The sequence below is a fragment of the Copadichromis virginalis genome, linkage group LG10 (genome assembly GCF_057382275.1).
Source record: "Copadichromis virginalis isolate Kocher_CV1m ecotype Utaka linkage group LG10, C_Virginalis_male_GT1.1, whole genome shotgun sequence".
NCBI lineage: Eukaryota > Metazoa > Chordata > Actinopteri > Cichliformes > Cichlidae > Copadichromis > Copadichromis virginalis.
In genome coordinates, this window is record NC_140627.1 from 2,792,382 (window position 1) to 2,806,963 (window position 14,582).

Sequence of the window (14,582 nt, forward strand, 5' to 3'; positions counted from 1 at the left end):
CACGCGTAGGTGTTGGGTTTCTTAGTTTGTCTAGTGTTACAGTGGCGAGGGTCATTAGCTCGAGGGCCGGAGCGACGCTCGAGGAGGGTGGCACCTCTAATAAGTGACTCTGTAGCACGTTAGACAAGCTGCCTGCTGCACTGATCAGTACTCACTCAGGAACCACATCATGGCACTGCAGCACCCACCTTGTCCTCGCAGTGCTCGGGCTCAGAGGAGACTACCATTGGTCTCTTGCCACCAGTGGTGTCCCTAACTGAATTTCCTATTCGTCTCATACAGCCTTTCCCGTAATTATGTAAATCTGTTGACTGAATTTGGCAGCAACACGATACTCGGCAAAGTGTAACAACAAGTAATGCGACAGAAGAATCTGGTTTGAATTAGGGCTCTATTTGAACCGGACCCAGGCTCAGTGAGTACACCACACCTGTATTACATTACCAGAGTGTGGAGGAGACAGAGGGAGGGAGCGGAGAGGGGAAAAGGAGAAAGCCAACACAGTTAAAAAATGTTAAATGCAGTGGGAGAGCTTTCAGTATGAAATACTAAGAGCTGTTTTATCACACGCTTGCTTGACACAAGAGACGGGAACAAAACTGACAAAAATGACTGCATTTCAACCGTTAAAGGAGGAATTTCAAATTCTTGTGTGACGATATGCAGTCATGCAGTTCCCATGAAGATATCAGTGGTTTGCTTTGGGTTTCATGCATTTTTAAGCAATGCTGCCACTGTGCTAAAGCCAATAATTTGGTCAAAAACCTTAACCTGAAACATACTGCTGCACTGTATAAGTGTGTAGATAGAGGACATTTAAAGCTCATTTAAACTGTTTCACATTAGAGGATGCAGTGCTGTAACACTTTAAACTGTAGCAAAGTGGAAAATGAGAGACTTTTGTTTCTTTAGTCCTCGGGGTTCTTGTTTGCAAAACCGTCCACTTGCATTACCCACACTGTAACGTGACCTCTGACGGTGTGGTCACACGCTTAGGGATGTCGGCCAGTAGGAGCTAATGTAACCCAGGCTTCAGTCGAGCCTCCTGCACTCAGCTGAAGTCTGGGCACACCCAAGATGATTTAGAGACACAATTGTTTTTGTCTTTTTTTCCCCAGTGGATTCTTAAAGTAAAATGTTTAGAGTCTATAAGTACTGTTTCCCCTTTCCTTTCCGTCACTTTTCTCCGATCTCGCTCAGGTACCCGGATCCTGGATGTTAGACATTATGTGCTGTAGATTAGTTACAGGCCGCTGCGAGCTGAGCTGTGGAGCTTTAGATGATAAGGGCAGATAAAGTCTTCAATGATTAACCCGTGACTTTCATTTACCACGGAAGGAGTCGCGTTACATCTTTTCAGATAGATGTTAACATTTAGCTACATTTCAGCTCCTTTGGAAGTTCTCACTGTTGCTTATGCTGTGCACCTCCTCGTCTACATGAAGGGCTGCTCAGTAGAAGAAAGGGATTTGATTGTTTAAGCCTGAATGTGGTCTCAGTCTGTTTTCTATCAGCCGCTTTGAGGCAGGTCTAAAAATAAAAAGCATGATTTAATGTTTGGTTGATTTAATTAGTGAGAGTAAAACTCTAACTTATTTTTATAGCGCCTGGCCTGCATGTGTTGACACTTTTCTGGAATTGACGGAAGCAGTTTATCAACTGGTCAGCGCTTAATGTTGACAAAAAATCTGATAATGACTTGAAAGACACGATCCAACTCGTGTTGAATCGGTATGTGTTTGTGGCGGTGCAAATCATTTTTGCCTCAATATGGGCTTCGATTTCAGCCAAGGTGCAGATGCTCCCACCTCCAAGAAAAACAGAAGAAATGGAGGGCTTACAACATTACTCAGTAGTCTACACTGCTTTTTTTAAGCAATAGGTAATTCTTTAACTCCTAAAATAGAAATATGAATTATGAGCTCCTATAACAGTCAGATCATTATCCTTGCCACACAGACGCTGTAGCTGTTCAGCCTCTCCTCTATGGTTACGCACGTCCAGAAGGACAACAGGAAGTCTAATATTAAATCGTGTTTTTCTAAAAGAAAACCAAACAAACATGTGAAGCACCATTTTTTTGAAGTATACAACACCTGAAGAAATATTACTGTTCTGCTTTGTTGATGCGACTGGCTTCTTGTTTGGAGCTGTTCACTCGAACTGTGACGTGGGTGGACCGCTGCCCTGCACTGGTGTTTGAGCTATGAATGGAGTTGCCTGCGTTTGCATGCAGCCCACTTCTAATCGAATGTAACTGGGTTGATGTTTTAAACTAAGAAATAAAAGAAATACTTAGGCTAGAAAATAGTCATGCTTTTTTTTTTTTTTTTTTTTTTTTTACAAGTTGTGAATGACATGGTGGTGATTCTTGAAACTCTAAAGATGTGGGAAGTCTTTCTCGTTGGTAAGCAAATGCTCGCAGTGTTTATGAATTCTAAGCTTGGCTCAAAGAGTGGATGATGATAGCCGTGGCGTGTATTCAAGGCCGGAGAGCTGCTCGGAACTTTATGGGAAGTGAATTTTTGTTGTGAATGAATGACCCTAGCCAGACTCAAACAACTTTTCAGCCCTCCTCTGTATATTTATTCAGACACATGAAAGGCTCTGGTGATTAATCAACTTGGACTTCATGTTGTGCGCTGTGCTGCACGACAGTTGAGGTTTTGAACCTGCATTGCGCCACTTGACGTTTTTCCTGTCGGATAACTCAAAGCCGCAAATGCAGAATCTAAAAACAGCAGGTCGGCGATTAACACGACCACGTACAACATTAGAAATGCTCGTCCTTCCGTGAAACGTCACTTTTTCTCACTACTCCCATCTGCTGCCCTTTTGTCTCGGCCATTTTGCGTGCATCCTGCCCACCGTTTCAATATAATTCATTTAGTGGATGATTGATGGCTGTACAGGCTGATTTTCATTATGGGCCTACTGTGTAGGATAGAATAGGCCAGATGGGTGGAATCATAGGAGCACCATACTGTACCAAACATAATCAACCATTTCTAATCCACCAGTGAGCTAGAAAGAGATTCTCAGAGGGGACGTTCTGTTTAATGGAAAGCAAACGGGGTTGAGGAGGGGAAAAGGCAAAAAAAGATAAAACTTGGAGATAAGACCAGAAGGTATTTCTGAGTGTAACTGCTGGTTTCTGGTATTTGTTAGAGGTGCCGTAGTTACACCAGTATGAAGCTAATACTAGCTTTGCAACATGCCAGTAATGTATTTAAGTTCACATCCAACTACTAGCAAGCCTGTTTGGAGAGAGAGTAAAAAAGCTTTTTCTGCCGCTACAGTTTCCAGGTTTCCCTGAAATGCATCACATTAAGGGAGTCATGAGGTCACCACTCTGAAAACAGGACGGCGTGTGTGTGTGTTTAAAACATGGCTTGGTGCGTTGCAGTTTTCTCAATGGTACTTCAGGCTTTGAGTTTTTCTTTTGTTTTTTTAATCAAAAATTGCTCAAAAATGGCTCTTCTGATAGTGAAGGTTCACACTAGGCCTGTTCGATATGATGATATGTATCTGATGACGATATAAAAACATCGTTTCATTTTACGCTATCGTTTGTTTCATGGTGTCCCAAAATAAACTGTTTACGGCAATATTTCATCGTTTTGATGGTCACTGCAGCAGCTATATTAATTTCTAAAAGTTCTCTCTTTCTCTTATATTTAAAATAACCACACTACGGACGGACAAGCGACTGTTTTTACGCGTTGTCGTTAGCAACAACGATGGTAAACCCAGCGTGTGGCTCCGCCGTCGTCTTGTTTATTTTCCACATAAACCTTTCACAGTAAAGCTGAAGATCCAGTTCAGATTTTCAAAATAAACTAAAATGATGACAAACAGAAGGACCAGTCAAAACAAACCAGGACCTTATTCCTAAACGAGGGGCTGCCTCTGTAGCACGGACATGGGTTTGTTATCAAAAGTCTGACATGGACCAGAAAACTGTACTCTGCAAATTATGCAGGAAACCGGCCCCCACCTCAGACTCGACACGACAAACATCTTCTACCACCTACGCAAGAGTCACGTGAAAGAGTGTGGAGAGAGTTTACAGACGAGAAGCAAAAAAAGAGCCGTCGGGCGCTCCAAATGACCTCAGACTCAAAGCTTAGAACAGGCTTTCCCCCGCAGCACGCCGTGTAATAAATACAAAGATACTGGTGGCTGTTACAGTTTATGTCTAAAAGTGTACAGTTTCACGCATCAGTCAAAACACTCGACTCCAGGTGCACAACGCCCAGCTGAAGACTCTTCACACAAGTCAAGTTGCCCGAGATTCACAGAATTTACAGAAAATGTAACATGTTTGTGATTTATATTGTTGTCGGGACGATAAATGTCTTATATCGAGATATGAGATTTTGGTCAGTTAACACTGGGAAACACTGGTAACAGCGAACACTTCCCCGAAGGACTTTAGACTCAGCGTTCTTAGCGATGCACTTGTCTGGTTGCAGTTGCCAAGAAAGACAAAGAAAAGATGCATCAACAGCAACACAGATGTGTCACGTTGTTATTAAGACGTAAGAGCAGAAATGTCATTTGCTTTTATTTTTAATTGTTGCTCACAGCTGCAAACATGGCAAAGAGGGAAGTTCAAATGGGATGTAAGGGCACAGTTGTCCCTTTAGGAAAGTTTCACTTTCAGGTTCAGTTTCAAAGTTATAAATCCAGAATAATTTGTTTTCTTCCTGATGTTCAAAGTTCAAGCAGAGCTTGGTTAAATCATGTTGTATTGTAGGTTCAAACTGTATAAACATAAACTGTATAACACAAGAAATTTTGCGGCCTGGTTTTGCAGCTTAGCCACAAAGATAATGCCAGTGCTGTAATCTTTCTCCTGACTTAAACTGTTTATTGAAACATCAAAATAACATATCAGATGAAATCTCCCCATATGTAAATATGGTGTTCTGACATTTCCACCATATCAGCCCACTGAGGTGAATCAGATGTTTATTTCCCGAAGGCTGGACTCGACCTTGAAGCCGTTGGCTGCAGCAGATACGAAGGCAAACAGAGAAAAGAGATTCAGAGCTGTATGTGTGGATCGCTGCAAACACAAATGAACAAAATGTACTTTGACGTGCCACTGCGTGCGCTGGTTGTACAAAAACACAGATGCTAATATAATAGCAGCTATAATGAGAACAGCAACAGCAAAATCATCTGCAAAGCAGTTCTGGCCACACACGCGTGCTGCGTGTGGGGCGGGTGATTTTCACGCACCAGCCAAACGACCCGAAAAGACACCACAGCTGCCCCAAAGCTGCTCTAATCAGCCAAGAAACTGCTGTTTTTATTGCATGTCTCACTTGAACAGAGGGACGGCCCATATGCATCACAACCCATATTGGTTCAAATTGAGGTAAATGCAACATTAAGTACAGTAACGCTTTTTCACAGTTTCATTGGGCTTTTTAGAATTGACCAGATTTTAATAGTAATTTAAAACTTGGTCTGTGTGTTAGCTTTGGCTTAACAAACAGCACTGTAGGCTTTACTGAATTCCATCTATCATGATGAGAGGAGTGACGGGAACAGTTTAATTACGCTGTAACAAATTAGTCCACACTAATGGTCATCATTTGTTACAGGGGATTTTGCTACACCAAAATATCATTCAGCTCCTGTAATATTATTTCTATGTATGCTCTGTTTCTTTGTAATTCACTGGTATGTAAGCTGTTCATGAATCAATCATCTTAACCAGAAAAGGCACGGCTCTGAAAAATTGTCTGTGGCAACTTATCTCCCAAAGCTCCAATTCTCAACATATGAGGTCTAAGTATGAAAACGAATGCCTGGGTCAGCCTCGCTGCCTCTGCTGAAGTATCCCGTACACAGTCTGACCACAGGGACAGTGGAGGGAGGAACCCCTGGTTAGCCCCCTTATAACAAGCTGTCATAGGACCTAATGAGCTCCCTGATTACCTTCCCCAGGGAGCATGTAAAACCTATGTGCTCTGTAAAATAACAGTTCCTGGCTTTACCCCAGTGGACAGGCTAGTCATGCATATGATACTGCAGAGTTTCATTTGGAGACTTTCACCTTTTAACTCATCAAGTTCAGGTTTTGGGCTGCAACAGATAGCAACCTCTGATCCTGAAACACAATGCTAGTTGAAAAATGGCAAAAATGGCATTTCCGGGAGTGGAAAAACGGGTGAAACCCAGAGACTATCATGTTAAACTTAACATGAAAAGCATGTTTGTAGCCTGGTTCCACTACAGATAGTTACCCTTTCATGGCAGGCGAATCCAGGGCGAAAAATGAAGTGTGCTGTAACTGACAGGTGTTCAGCTGTCGGCAGTAGCTGTCTGCTAGACGTCACCTTTGCTAATTCGAGTCTGAACTGGACCTCTCACCTTTGCACTTTTGCAGCCTTTTGGAGCATTTTAATACAGTTACATGATAAATAATATGTCTCGCTGTGCAGTATAGTCCATTCAAAAAATTTGTGCTTTAGTTGTGATGAGTTAAAGTCGAGTACTTTATTAGTTTATTATTTAGCACCAGGGATGCAGCTTGCTCACCAGGCTTGATAACTTGACTCTGTCTGACCTAAATATGGTGACTTTTGTTTTTGTTTTTTCTTCTCTTGAGGTTTCGAAATCAGACTTCAGAAACCAGTTACCTGGGCGACCGTTTCTGCAACGCGTCGTCAGTAATAAACCTCAAAATTCTCAGCAAACGCCCGTATTAGTGGTTTTAATCTGAATGTGATTAGTACTGTGCTTGTTTAGTGTCTTTACAGAGTTCAGAGCAAACAAGCAGATTTTGCCAAATGATGGGTGGCATGTACTGTAAACTGACTGGTTCCCACCAGCCCTGTTCAGCTTGCGTGTGTTTGTGTGTGGTCATGGCTCCAGTGGATTGGCAAGCTGGGCCTGTATACACTGCTGCATTCTTGGGGCTGTTCCTCTATCTTGATGATGAATAGGGATGAGTCCCCAAATTCTCAGATGTGATGGGTCAGTTGCACTCGTTCTCTAAACTCACACACTCATAATAAACCCTGCTGTCATACAGACTGATTACCCACTAGACGCGCTGCAGAGTCTCCAAAGCCCTGAGTGGGTTTTGTTGAAGGGAATGTACACACATACCCACAACCGTGTGCAGCAGGGAGGATCCCTTGCTAGATCGATTTCACTATGTCATCATTTGAAAAAGCCCCAGTGGGTGTCCCCAATCCACCAACCCCCCACCCCGAACTAGATCCTCTCACCTTTCAGCTGTCCTCAATGGGCCCTGGGAATTTCTTGCCACGACATGGTTAGCCCTATTACAAGGAACCCTGTGGGCAGCATGAAAGCACGCATCCACACTCGTGCACAAACACGTAAACGACTCCAGCATAAATCACAAGGAGGTATGAAAGGGAAACTGGAAATGACAAGCTCTCTCAAGTGATCTGATTCTGAGCAATTGTATTTGCTAACAGAAACACTGAGATTGTTTCTGCATGCTGTTGGTTTGCGCAAAAGTTCAATCCTGCTGTGTGCAGCAGAAAACAAGCCCTTTTTTATTTGGTGTCAGTGACACACTCCCAAAAACAGTTTGAATTTTTAGACCAGAATCTAAACCTTCCTGTTTAGCTGTTTGTTTCCATCCTGCAGTCGAAGCTTTCATGGAGCACAGAGTTGGAAATAACACCCAGCTTTAAGCCATTAAGCTGCATCAGGTCTTTCTCCCCATATGGAAAAGATATATATAAATCTTATAAAGTTTGTATCTGTCTTGTGTGAAACTTGTATGAAAAGCATATAAGTGTGAAAACAGATATAAGATCCGTTGAAAAATTATATAATGAAACTTGTATGTTTTGGATACTTACTAAAACAATGTATGAAAGTAATGCGAAAGTGGCCACTTTCATGAGTAATCACATATAAGTTTTTACTATTTCTTTTCCGTATGGGTCACTACTGCTGTTTCAGCTGCTCCCTTTAGGGGTCACCACAGTGAATCTGCGTCAATCTCATCATATCTCCAGCATCCTGTTCTGACACAGCAACTTTCTTCATGTCCTCTTACTTTACATCTGTAAACCTCCTCTGAGGTCTGCAAACTCTCTCAGCCTTGCTTCTCTAACTTTGTCATCTCTGTACTCATTTCTAATACTGTCCATTCTGCTCGCTCTTAATCTTCAGCTCGGCCTCCTTCTTTTTGTTAGCGCAGCTGTCTTCAAACCATACACCATAGCAGATCTCTACCAGTCTTTTCATTCACTCTTGCTGCTATCCTTCTCTCACATTTCACCCCTGATGCTAATCTTCACCCACTCCACCTTGCCTGCACTCTCTTCCTCACCTCTCTTGTGCACTGCCCGTTGCTTTGGATGGTTGAACTAAGGTATTTCAGCTCATAAACCTTCACACATATGTAGTCTGTCTCACATCTACTGACTTTGGTTTCTTTTCTCTCCAGTACATCCCTCCACCTCTCCAGGCCCTCTTCCACCTGCTCCCTGCTCTCACTGCAGATCACATAAACATCATACTCCACAAAGACTCTTGCCTGACCTCGTCTGTCAGCCTGTCAGTTACCATTGCAAACATCAGCGCAGACCCCTGATGTAGTCCCACCTCTACCTCTAAACCCATATGTTACCTCACCGTCCTCATGCATGTGCAGCACCAGCCTTATATGCTTTTCTGCCACTCCTGACTTGCTCATTCAGTACCACAGCTCCTGTCTTACTCTATCATATGGTTTCTTTAGCTCCACAGACACAATGCAACTCCTACTTAACTTCTCTATACGTCTCCATCAATCAAAACAAACATCTGTAGTGTTCTTTCTCAGTATGAAGCCACACCACTGCTCACTGATCACCACCTCTCTTCTTAACCTAGCTTCAGCAGCTCTTTGCCATAGCTTCATGGCTTTGCTGATCCCAGGCCTGTGGCCCGCTGTTGCTGGGTTCTCACAATTTTCATCTTCTTTTGCAGTATTTTCAGCTCTCTACGTTCCATTTTTGATTTTCTGTTTGTGTCTAGAGATCAGAAGGCGGGTCAGAAGAAGAAATAAGAGGGTTGATGCTTGCATATTTGGAAGCCAGCTTACAGGAAAAATGTCTTCCCTACACAAAGGCCACAAGCAGCACTCATATATATATATATATATATATATATATACACACACACACACACACACACACACACACACACACACACACACCCTGTGAACCCTGAGGAGAAACTTAATGCAGCTTCTACCAGGAAGGGCCAGACTGGTTTATGAATATTGATAGTCTGGCTGGCTGAGCACTGGGTCAGCTGTAGGGCTGTATGCGTTCAGCCTTACAAACTGTCTGAATGTGTTTAACACCTCATTACAGAGACTGTGTGAAGCTGCAGTCACCCAGCACTGGTGGCTCTGCACTGCTGCCAAGCACACACTTAGCTCAAGTGTTGTTGGTGCACACTGGCAGAGATTTGGCTTGAGTGAATATCCATGCAGGTAGAGTTTGGAATTCTTCAGCGTTGGCTTGTAGGAGGCATACATTATAAAGGATCAGCCATGTTCCTCATCAGAATACAAGGCAACCACATATGGGCTTCCTCAGGACGGACATATTTATACCAACTGTGCTCATTTCCAGCACAATGTATTTTTCTACAGATGGTACTAGAGCTGTTTTGCATGATTTGCAGTTCAGTAATAACCTTTCTTACATCGTACTACGTCTTGGTGCAGTCCCTCATCCTCTGAAACAAGCTGTTCGCTCCTACTTTCCTATTAAGCCTACTTTCTTCTGCTTGGCTGCCCCTTGCAGAAAGAAGATTTGAACACCAGGTAGAGTGACGGTTTCTGTGCCCACAGGTGTTTCTGATGTGACTATATTAGGAATATTCTTTCTCAATGATGTCATACAGAGGCAGGTGTAGACGGGGGGTCGACTGTATGTCGCACAAAACAAGACCAAACACATCAGAAGTTGAATTGCTCACGGCAGCCTCCACAGTGCTGAAGATCACTGGGAGCGAGACTGTGACGTCACCCATCAGTCTCTCGTATTCGCTCATATCCGCTTGCTGCACGTCGCATACTTTCTAATCATAAGGAAAACAATAAAAGGAACAAATCCAAATGCAGGCTCATGCTTTTCCTCCTCCACACGCACTCGAACTTACAGCCATGTAATTTGACATCAGTGTTTTTCACACACTCAAGAACACAGGCCAAGTACTGGGATTTTAAAGATAGCGTTTTGTTACGCTGCCTAACTGAGAGGGAAAACATACATTATGTTCTACAAAGGCTTTAACCTTATACTTATATCTGATTCATGATTCCTGCTTTCTCCTTTTTAAAGCTCTGGGACTGATGTGAGGTAGGAAAGGGTTTTGAATTTTTGTAGCATTTAGCAGCCAGCCCCACTTTGCTGACATTGCTGTGCTTTTTCTTCTTTGGGTCTAAATCTGTTGGTGTTATTGATCTTGGCCTACCGATTCAAACCCAGCTCCACCATCTCTTGGTCAGAACCCCGATGTTTACCTTGATCCATGAATGGGATCTCTGTGTTGTTCTCGTAGGTTTTGGACCGTTCCATCATCAGCTGGGTTTTGAGGTGTCACCCTTGTCTCCGACTCCCCCACTATGAGCTGTGTTTGATAAAACCTCCCTCTGATACTGTCAGAGCTGTTGATTCTGGTGCTCCCCTAACAGACACGGACCATTTGAGACCAGAACACACACATGCAAAAACACACTGCAAGATTGATGCAAAACACTTCAGTCCATCATACACATACTGTACCCTTCATGCCATACAGTGTGCACATTATTCTGGCAGCTGTTGACATTGAAGGGGATTTATGTTGAGTGGACCTTTTTGTTTCAGTGCCTTTATGCCTCTACTTGCTATTAAGCAAGCTTTACAAGAGCCACGCTTGGTCTTTGTCTGGGTGTCTCATATTTGAAGAGCTTCTACTGCCAAACATATTTTTGCTTTAAACCTTATCAAACTGCAACTTGTGTTCACACCGTCCACCTGCCAGGTGGGGTGACAGTACCACATCATCCTGACACAGAAAAATGCAGAATTGAACAGATCAGCTCCATCAACGCTGTTACGGGTCCTAATCTGGCTTCAGATGGATATCCTTACAGTTACCACTAGTCTCTGTGTTGTGAGCTGAGAGACGAGTGTGCAGCAGTCCTCTACAAAGCCTCACTGCTCTCCTGTTGGTTACACAGTGAAACTTATGTCTTTGGGTAAATAATGCATATAAATATAATTTGGGGAATTTTTATTGTGTACCGTATTCTTCGGACCATAAGGCGCACCAGATTATAAGGCGCATTAAGTGAAACAAAAACAGTCAGATAAGTCAAACTTTCCTCAACTCATTCTTCTTGCTTCCTCCACTTCTGTACCATTGATTCATTAATGCTGCCTTCTCTGGCAGCTGCTCTATTCCCATGTTGTTGCAGTATATTAATGACTAACCTTCTATTGTGGATGGATTATCTCAGTTGTTCTCCTGACTGAAGTTTGGTCCGTTTACAGCATCCTGCCATGTGATTGCATTTGTCCCTAACCACCAGGAACCTTCACGTTAACTTTTATCGAGTGGAAAAAAGTTGGCGTTCATCCTCCAGCTTCACTGTGTTTATGCTAACATAGCTGTGTCGCTAGCGATCACGTAGCACATCATTATATACCAGCTAGCCCAACTTCAGCAACCCTACAAACGTCACTGCTGTTTATTTTTCTGTCTTCATTTATGTTGGAAGTGATAGCAGAGCTGTACGTTTTAATTTGTTCAGAAATCTCTCAGTCAGAACATGCTATATCATGTTTAGGTGGAAGCTAGCGAGCTAACTTCCTGCTAACTTCTAACTCCGTTAGATGTAATACATTCTGTTTTCATGGATGCCTGGATGTTAAACTTAATTGTTACACCTGGTAAAGCAGCAACGCTGATCATTTTATTAAAAATTAAAGAATTTAGACAGTTTGTAACTCTCAGTGATGCTGCAGTGTTCGCTTGACTTGGGACCTGAAACGGACGGAGTTTAGGACCCAGATTCCTCTGCGAGGCTCCTGACTACGGTAGCTGTAATGCTCCAACAATCCATCAAGCGGTGCGGCTTCGTAGCTTAGCAAAGTCGTGCTAAAACATTTTTGACAGAGTTTTGAGCACCATGTAGCACAGAAAATCGGTTTGAGGTCAGTAAGCACGACCAGAATTCATACATGAGGCGCACTGATGATTTTTGAGAAAATTAAAGGATTTTTAGTGCAGAAAATACACTCTTTAATTGTGCTTTGTAACCACAATCACTTCGCACACTTCATTTAAGAGAGCCCCACAAAAGCACCGGATTGTGAAACCTAAATGTTAGGTGTGGCTACTGTGCCACTACAACAAAATTTACCACAAGAAAAAAAAAAAGCTTGTATGGATGTGTCTGAAGGCCTGCTGACGACCTTGAAAACATCTCTCTTCTTCAGGTAAATCTAATCTTTGACCTCAGAGGCCTCAACATTTATTTCTCCTTAATTCCTTTTTCAGTTAGGCCGCTTATCCATTAAGTGCTCGTATATCAACGAGCTGCATCTGAGTGCATCCTGAGTGAGTGGACTGCCATAGTCATGTGCGCTTCATCTCTTCACCACAGAAGTGTTTAAAAAAGAAATTTGAGTGGTTGCTGTGGCACCCAAGTGGAAACAAAACAGATGTAAGCCGATGTAGGCAGTGTGTATGTGATAGAGGGGCCTCTGAGATATAAGCTAGACGTGTGGCATGATGCTCCTCTGCTGTTCAGTGATATAGGTTAAATAAACTCCCCGGGACAACTGATGGCTTGCTGTGACATCACTCAACTGTTGGAGGAGACACGAGTGCTGGAGGTTCAAAGTGGCCTTGAAACCTTTTCTTTTTTTTCTTTTTTTTTAAATGTAAGATTTGATTGTATCATCATGAAATAAAGTGCTGTGGCTAAAAGGAGGGGACTGTTCAAGGCCAAATATAGAAGTCAGAGAGAGAGAGATCATGGGAGAATGTAATGGGCTTTCTAATGTCCTGTCTTTGCCCCATTTCATCCAGATGTTTCAGTAACGTGTTTGCTGTTTCTTGCCACCCGCATCTCATCTCCTGTCTTTCCACACACTTTACATATTAGCGCACATGCCTGTTATCAGGGAAGACTGCCCACTCTGTGTCCAGATGAATAATAGTCTGAAGGGGAGAATAGTACTGTGTCATGGCGAAAGAATGCAGACTTCTTCTGTAGGTAATATTTCTATCTCCTATAAACATGGAGACTGTGCACATGTGTCAGAGTTAAATGCGACGGTGCCGGCCCACCATACGCTACGTGTAAGGTTACGTGTGGCTCAGTACAACGTGGTAGGTTGTCAGGAGTTAATGACACAGCATGTGGCTCCCTTGTCTTGCAGCTGAGATATCAACATGGACTGACCACCCCAGACCTGCAGCAGACACTACCCAACCTGAAGAACTTCCTGGAACATGGGCTGATGGTGCGATGGTAAGAATGACGCAGACACTTTCTACAGTGGGTTCTAAAGATGATTCAGAAATCTGCTCTGTGTTTGCAAGAGACACATGCAGCTTCACATGCAAGCTGTGATTAGCTAGATTCAAAGTATAGGCCATGCTCCAAGTTAATAGTTTGTAAAGTTTACTAAGCAGGGCAAATGGACATGGACAGTCTCAAACACGCCAACTTTGGAGTCGACATTTTTGCTGGAGATCTGCTAACAACGCACACATTTCTAAACACACAAGCTGCCAATTTACATAAGTAATGACCAGCACGTTTTTCAAAAGCTGAACTATTAGAAAAAGGACAAAGTCTTCAGTCTGACACTTTTCAACACTCACTTACAAACACTTTTGTCCCTGTTAGTGATTTTAACCATGAAATGGGCCAAAGTAGGCTAATAGCACTGCTGCCAAAACAAACAGACTACTTTTGAATTAGTCAGCTACTCAGCAATAGTGCCATTCATGTTTTGTATCTTAAACCAGCGTCCTCAACCCCCGGGCCATGGACCGGTATCGCTCCGCGAGTCGTTTGGCACTGGGCCGCAAGAGTTGACGCTCGGGTGTGACATTTATGGTTTTCAGGGTTTTTATCGTTAACTTAATTTCCCTGGCTCTTTTCCCGCATGTTATGAATAAATCGTCTTTTTTTTTTTTTTTGGTACCGGTTTTATTTTGTTGTATTTATCCGCGACACCTTACAGGCCGGTCCGTGGCACAAAAATGGTTGGGGGCCGCTGCCTTAAACAACAGATTAATACAGAATATACAGCGCAGTAGTCGGGTCATTAGTAGGAAATGAAAATAAAGATCTGATGCAGCCATTCGTTGCGTTTGTCACATAGACTGTTATTTACAAAAGACTTTGAAAGTGCTGCTAAAAGAATACTTTGTTTTAAGTTATGATGATGTAACGTCCCTGCACATCATCATTCCCCTACATCTAAAAAAAAGGAGTGGGTAATGAGTTTTACAGCAGCTACTTTGTCCACTGGAATGCTTAGATCTCTGCTCCAGTCTTATGGCCTGTGAGTAAC

At 42.9% G+C, this 14,582-nt stretch overlaps 1 protein-coding gene across 1 annotated transcript in view; it reads left to right on the forward strand.

The window, feature by feature from the left end:
• The window catches only part of uvrag (UV radiation resistance associated gene), a 94,977-nt gene that overhangs the window by 69,099 nt on the left and 11,296 nt on the right, over positions 1 to 14,582 (forward strand). The window contains exon 14 of the mRNA XM_085469459.1: positions 13,437 to 13,528. Coding sequence (XP_085325585.1) covers positions 13,437 to 13,528 — 92 coding nt within the window. The remainder of the gene's footprint in view (positions 1 to 13,436; positions 13,529 to 14,582) is intronic.